Source organism: Primulina tabacum, chromosome 11, assembly GCF_025594145.1.
Source record: "Primulina tabacum isolate GXHZ01 chromosome 11, ASM2559414v2, whole genome shotgun sequence".
NCBI classification, from domain to species: domain Eukaryota; kingdom Viridiplantae; phylum Streptophyta; class Magnoliopsida; order Lamiales; family Gesneriaceae; genus Primulina; species Primulina tabacum.
The window spans coordinates 37,837,013-37,844,772 of record NC_134560.1 but is presented as its reverse complement, the minus strand read 5'-3'; the positions used below and the strand labels follow the sequence as shown (position 1 = coordinate 37,844,772).

Below are 7,760 nucleotides of genomic sequence, written 5' to 3'. Positions count from 1 at the left end.
GATCGTCCCAACATTTCATCTTCCTCCTCCACTTTGGACTAACTTGAAGAGTAAGATTATAATTATGTTTACTTATTTCAAATCTAATATTTTTAACTAAATGTAGTTTTTAACTTTTGCAGGTCCTTTGAGTTGGAGGGGTTTCAACAAAATTATAGTTAGTAAGATTATATTTATGTTTACTTATTTCAATTTTAATATTTTTAACTAAATGTAGTTTTTAACTTTTGCAGGTCCTTTGAGATGGAGGAGTTTCAACACAATTATAGTTAGCAAGACTATATTTATGTTTACTCATTTAAATTCTAATATTTTTAAAATTTAGTTTTTAACTTTTGCAGGTCTTTTGAGATGTTGGAGTTTCAAAAAAATTGTAGGACATTACACTATTTTTTGCAAATAATCTAGAACTTGTTAAAATAACAATTTGTGATATATTTGATGTGTCATTTGTTTTGAAAATACTCTGCTTATCTTGTAGAATCTTTTCTTGTTGAGTTGCTCTTTTGAAACATATATATTATAAAAGTCTATTGTTCGATCTGTGACGTTTAGTTTCCTTTTAAAGTAGATATGGCTTGTGTAGTTGAATCTTTGCCGCATTCGTCCATAGACATGTTTTGTTTTGAGATATTAATATTTTCTTGGAATTCATTTGGATAAATCATGTTATTTGTGGCTGCCAAGTGAAATTTGAGGTATGGTTCTGATTTTTGATTGGTAGGACAAATGGTTGAAATTTTTTCTGTTGTGATTGTAATGTGATTAACAATTTTTTTGGAAAAATTTCGGCATATACGGTATTATACCGATACCGTACCGAAATTGCGGTATACCGAATGTTTTTGGTAAGAACGGTATGTAATTTATGTCATACCGAAATTTCGGTATACCGTCATGTCGGTATACCGAAATTTCGGTACGGTATCGGTATTTATTTTTCGGTACCGAAATTTTTCGGTACGGTATACGGTATTACTTAAAAAATTCGGTATACCGTACCGAACCAGGCTTACATATAACTTGTAATTTCTACCACTTTGATTTTCTCCAATTTTCTTCATATGAATTTGGACATATAGTTAAATCCCTTAAAAAGGATTATGAATATCAACTGAATTTGATACGTATCTTTTGGACAGTAGGTTTGTTAAAAATGTAAGAGTATGTCTCATGTGAGACCGTCTCACGGATCTTAATCTGTGAGACGGGTCAACCCTATCCATATTCACAATAAAATGTAATACTCTTAGCATAAAAAGTAATATTTTTTCATGGATGACCCAAATAAGAGATCCGTCTCACAAATACGACCCGTGAGACCGTCTCACACAAGTTTTTGCCCAAATAATGTAAATGGCATGCTAATTAGTTTTCCAGTGTTTAAGGAATGAATTGAACATGACATGGGTTTCGTAATAAATGAAATTTCTTTAGGAATAAATATTTGAATTACACTTATGAGTTAAATAATTTCAATGTACTGTCACTATAAGGGTGGTTAATTACTACCTTTTATGTGTTGTTGGTAATCAGGTGAGGCTTTGATTAGGCTTCCAGATATATGTGTGATATTCCATCTATAAATATGTAGGGATAAAAGTAAAAAATTATCATTCAAAATGAATACTGCATATGTTTAATTTGCGGCCTACTCACTTGTTTTATTTTCTTTGTAAGTAATTTAACTTTGGTTCAACCGTTTGATCTCTTCAAACTAGTTCTTCCTGTTGATGCTACTTGTGGGGGCAGTGCCCCCACAGGATCTGAGCCGTTGATTTTAAAGAATTTGGTGGACCCCGCATATGAATTGGTGGATCCCGCATATATGTGGTTAAATTTGGACCTTTGATCTCCTCATGGGGGCAGTACCCCATGAGGTAGGGTGAAATATTCCTTCTTCAATGGCCTAATTCATTTTGCAAATCACATCCATGTCAATCCCATGTGCCAAATAAATTCACGATCCACGGGTTGTGGCCCGACAATTACTCTAGGCCATTGTCCTTCTGCACTCCGACTACTACTTTCTCTACGATTGTGGTACTACAGTTTGTACATGCTGTTTTTTTTCCGGCCATGATATTACTCTAGAAAATATATTTCTTTAATTTAAATGCATTTATTTACATAGAACGCAGGCTTGCTGACAAGGCTTTCCAGCGAATGGCCAAACTTAATTCGTCCAAGTCAGAATCAAGGTTTTTGGAAACACCAGTGGGACAAGCATGTTACCTGTAGTACAAATCTCTACGATCAGGATGCATACTTTGAAAAGGCTTTGGAGTTGAAAAACTAATTCGATGTTTTGGCTACACTTGCCAGACATGGCATATTTCCTAAGGGACGCTACGTTTCAATAAGGCAAGTTAACGGTTCGGTGTTTGGAGCTACTGGTCAGATGCCTATACTCAAATGCAGCCACAGTTGGTTAATCGAAATCATTATTTGCTTCACTCCTTCAGGGCATTCTGTGGCTCCATGTCCCCAGCCTCCACGTCGAAATTGTGGGCGTAGAGCACGGTTTTGAGAACCAATATAATGAAATTTATATACTAGATTTATATATATATATATATATATATATATATATATATATATATATATATAATTGGGCTCTGTACGTATTGTTCTGCTGCTATACTCCAGTTATTACGTACGCTATATATACAAATTATATGTTCTATCTATATATAAAAAGTGTGACTTTAATTATAGAGTGGGTCTCATGTGAGACCGTCTCACAGATCTTAATCTGTGAGACGGATCAACCCTACCCATATTCACAATAAAAAGTAATACTGTTAGCATAAAAAGTAATAAATTTTCATGGATGACCCAAATAAGAGATCCGTCTCACAAATACGACCCGTGAGACCGTCTCAGACAAGTTTTTGCCTTAATTATATTGTGGGTGTTGTCTTTAAATGAGTGTTGTCGTTAATTCTATTGGAATTAATTTGCATGTGTAGATATATTCAAAATTATTTTATTTTCTAGTTTTCTGTCAAAATAAATTAAGAGTGAAAATAATTCTAAGTAAAGTCTTATTTATACATAAATGAGAGAGTTAACGTAGAAAAGCAGAACAATTCAAATAATATGGGTATGCCATTTTATCATGTAAAATAAATTCATCATCGTATCCAATATTTATATTTTGGATTAAATTTCTCTTCTTAAACAAAAACGTGTGGATAAACTAAGAATGTACATGAATATTTAGTATAAAAAGATTTTATTGTCCTACAATTATTATTTTTGTAGTTTTGCGTTTAATTTATTTTATAATAGGAATCATTAAATTTAACTTCATTAGCATTATTTCGTTTTAAAATTTTGACATAAAGATATAATGACAAATGAGAATTTTTAAATCATGTAAATGTAATTATTTCACAACAATTTTATTATCTTCTTTTCCATGCTCCAAAAGAAATCCGTGAATTCATTTTTATAAATAATAAAAATCTAATGGCCCATATTCGATCATTAAAAAAATCTAATTAATAGCAATTGGAAGCAAATATAGTCTCTTATATATATATATATATATATATATAGGAAGAATGTGAGTGGGCAATAATATAATAAATTTTTTATTTAAAAAAAATAATGCAAACCCTAAAGACAAAATAAAATTATTTTATATTTAATGGTCGACATTTGAAGCATATTTTTAGTATAATATAAAATATTGAGGTGTAATAATTGTCTCTATTTATTAAAGCAATCAAAACGTGACGTTTGAAATGTTGTACCATTTAAAATATTTTATTTGCATCGTTACTATCAATGACAATTTTTTGTAAAACAACAAACTTTCGGTCCTAAAATTGATATCAGAGTTGTCTAGGTCACGGGTTCAATTGCATTGAACTCAAGGAGTGAAATTATTGATAAGTAGATTGTTGGAATGCAATAATTGTTTATAGAAGATTTGATGTCACGTCCCGAAACCGAGATTATTCGATATTGACGTTGTTTATCAATCGCATAATATGTAAACAACAAGTCTTATAATAATCAAATATCCAAACCAATCTATTTCATAAAAATAGATAAACGTCTTTACAATGTGATTCAAAATAAAACGCGGAAGCGAATTTTAAACTTAACAAAATCGAATTATTAACTATGCTTGATCTCGAACTAGTTCTTCATCACCATCCCCAAAACATGGTTGCTCATCCTCATCTAATTTCTTTTCATTTTTATCTGGGAAGGATAAGTAAGATGTGAGTGTTTGAGTAAACATTCAACAAGTGGAGGACGATCGTGCTCAACAAATAAAAAAGATACATATATAAAGAGAGAGAATCATGAATTCACATCTTCATCTTGTCATTGTTTTGGTGTTCTGAATTTATTTGGGAATAAGTGGAAGCAATTGTATCGAGCAAAAATGATACTATATTAAATAACAAGTTTCATGGTGTACTTTACTTTTGCCGATGTTATTGGTCATAGATTATTTCATGTTACTAAAGGACAGTAATCCAATATTACATTTACGTATTCAAAATTATTTTTACAATGAAAAAAATATAGACTCCACGTGACAAATAACATTTCGGTGCCAGTAAAAACACCAAAAAACACATAACCACAAATGTAAAATTAATGATTTGTTAAAACCTTTTAGTTTTCAAAATCATGCACAAAAATCTATGTTTAAACTTAACTGTGACAAATAAGTTTGTATTTACAACAAAATTCTAGTTATTTTGTTTTAGCTAATCTCGTAGTAATCTCTCTGTATCAAGTCTTAGCATAGCAAAAATCTTGTAACAATTAAATAAATCAGTAAGGTTTATAATTACAAACTTTTATAATTACAAACTTATATAACAATCTTCTTCAAAATATAAATAAAAACTATAAATAGTGCATTAGATTTTAACAACATAAACATGATAAGACACTTGAAGCCACCTTCTAGTCTTCTAAAAACAGACGTCACATAAGATTTAGCAATAACGATTGTGAGTTCACACATTCACAAACGATAATTAAAAAAAAAGTAGATGTTTTAGATCCTAAAACATAATAAATCTTACCCGTTTTCACAATCACTTGATATGATGTCATTTAAATTAATCAGACTCTCCTCATAAACCACAGCACTTAAGGACAAATGAAATCCGTAGAATGGCAATCCCTTGAACTTGTTTTCATTAAGTGCACAACGGCCCAATTGGCCGTTGTCGGATTCAACCAGCAACCACTCATCGTTCAAAATCAAAAAAGGGTAAAAACCCACGTAAGGGCGGATCACAAACTGCTTCGTCCATGATTCTTTCACCCCGTATTGCTTCATAACCCAAATCTCTATTACCTGACTTGGTTCGGGTTCTTCTCTCCATAGTGGAAATCCAATCAATGCCAGATTCTCATTTAACACAGTCAGGCTCGCGAGGTCTTCTGCTTTGGGGAAATCATCAGGAAAGTCTAACAATTGAAAAGCCTCCGTTCTTATGTCAAAGCAAAGAATGTATACATTAATATTATCATTCGCTGCGTACCAGTGCATAGCCCCACCAAAGAAAGTTTGAAAAGAAGGCATAAAATTAATCTTAGGCAGTTCTTCATCTATATGCTTCCATGAATTGGAGGCTGAATCGTATAAATCAAAGCTCTCGTAATCATCCAGATTGAGACAATCTTTGTAGTTGTGTTCCAGATAGAGACGTAAACCTTCGTAGTAGTCTTCACGGATTTGCGAAATTTGCATTACCTTGTAAGCGCCAGTGTTTGGGTCAAACCCAAATCCAAATTCAAAAGCCAATATTCGATAACCCATTGGACAGGTAATGCTCGGAGGGGGAAGCGGCTTGAATTCTCGCAATGCCGGATTGCATAAGAAAATGATATTATCAACTGGGATGCAAACGAGCCCATTGCAAGGACCATATATTGGGACATGGGAATAACTTCGGAAATTGGAACAAATGCGTGTAGGGAAGTCTAGATCATTCAAAACAGGAAAGGATAGATTGGGTGATACCAATAATTCGGGGAAATCTGGATTGTGAAAAGAGAGTATCCCCTCGTCTTCATATTGTCGTGTCGTATAGCGTTTCACAAGCAACACACTCTGTTTTCTCTCACGGTTTTGGTATCTGTGGATGAATATAGGACTTCTAATCAAATCACGCCATGTTCTTGAAACGCACCTGAGTTTTACTATTGATTTCACCGGGAGACGTATCAAAATTTCGATGATTACATCCTCTGGCAGCTGTGGATTCACCATTCTCACGAAATCTCAAAGTGGGTACTTTATAATTTTGTGCCCTAATAAGTAATGAATTTTGAAAGGATGTAAAACCAAATCAAGCAGCAATATTATATATATATATATATATATATATATATATATATATATATATATATATATATGTGTGTGTGTATGTGTGTGAAACGATTAAAAAATATTACGAGCATAAAAAAGAGTAACTAATGTGTGTATATTTGAAAATGGAGACAGACTGAAAGTGTACATACCGCCGTGATGAACTCTCCGGCGGCTTAAGCGGCAGGGCTGCGGCTGGTGACTGGTGCGCTCTGGCGCAGAGAACCGAGAAGAGAGGGGGAAAAAGAACTAGGGTTTGAGAGAAAAAGAAGAATGAGGTTGAGGCCCATCTATTTTGGGTTTTTCAATTTTAGAATTCTTTTTTCCCCTGTTTAGGCTTGTAACCTAGAAATCCAATGGGCTCGTTTTAATTACACTGTTTTATGTTGGAAAAACTATTATAAAAATTAAAATTGAATATATTATCATGTTTTATAATAATTATTTGTACTCTTCATTTAAAGGTTAGGTTGTTTAGAAAAACATTTTAATGATATAAATTGAGAAAAAAGTAAATATAGGAAAACTAATATTCAGTTATATAAATTGTCCGCTTTGGCCCAGGGCCTCACGGATTTAAAACATGTCACAATGTGTGGGTCGACACACACTGGTTACGGCCCAACTCATTTATGGAATTGTCAAACAAATATAATTTTTTTTAAATATTCCCGCATTGGGACAACAACAAGCGTTAAGAACATGAATTTCACAATTTCCAATAATTATAACTTTTGACCACAGGGAACACGTTTGAGCTTGCCAAAATTAAAGATTCATTTCAATAATTTTGTAGAGTTAATTTTTTAACTCTACAAAATGTTATAAAATTAATATTCATGTTATGGAATTTTATATGCATAAAATGAAAAACTATAAAATTGGAGCTTTAATTGGGTGCAATATGTATCGTGATCAAATGCAATTTGTAAAAAATCATTAACTCTATTTATTGGATATTATTGTAATCTATTATGTATTGTGATCCACAGCTCATTTTTCTAAAAAAGTACTAAATTTTTTTTCTACTAATCATCGGCCGATACATATATATACACTTAAAATACTTTGCACCATTTTAAAAATATAACAACCAAGTATATTTGTAAATTAAAAGGAAAGAGTTCAAAATATAAATGTTTGCCAAACATAACTTAACAATTTCAAAATCAACCTAACTCTAAACACCTCTAAAAAACCACTCAAAAAGCATCATAAAAGTCGTAAAAAATCTTTATCATAAACTTAAACGCAAATGCGGAAAAACTAGCGCTGGTTCTCGGGTATGTGCACCTTCAGTCTAATAAGATCAACCATCAAAACCCTCAACAACATCAACATCATGCTCACCTGCATCGATCACACCTAGTGAGTCTATTGACTTAGCAAACCATAACCATAATAG

At 32.2% G+C, this 7,760-nt stretch overlaps 1 protein-coding gene across 2 annotated transcripts; it reads right to left on the bottom strand.

Annotated features, from left to right (window-relative positions):
• Window positions 1–4,054: 4,054 nt before the first annotated feature.
• On the bottom strand, window positions 4,055–6,661 carry LOC142518770 (F-box/kelch-repeat protein At3g06240-like). Of its 2 annotated transcripts, XM_075621583.1 has the most exons (3): window positions 6,508–6,661; window positions 5,061–6,297; window positions 4,055–4,218 (listed from the first exon to the last, which is right to left on the bottom strand). In XM_075621583.1, exons 2-3 carry the CDS (start codon window positions 6,254–6,256, stop codon window positions 4,215–4,217), a joined length of 1,200 nt encoding a protein of 399 aa, XP_075477698.1. In that variant the 5' UTR covers window positions 6,257–6,297; window positions 6,508–6,661; the 3' UTR covers window positions 4,055–4,214. The 2 variants fall into 2 exon arrangements, with proteins under 2 accessions (XP_075477698.1, XP_075477699.1); XM_075621584.1 differs by lacking the exon at window positions 4,055–4,218 and having other exon boundaries at window positions 4,775–6,267.
• Window positions 6,662–7,760: the final 1,099 nt, after the last annotated feature.

What these genes read in the sequence shown, in the direction of transcription:
- LOC142518770 (XM_075621583.1), bottom strand. Translation starts at nt 6,256, where the DNA reads ATGGTGAATCCACAGCTGCCAGAGGATGTAATCATCGAAATTTTGATA.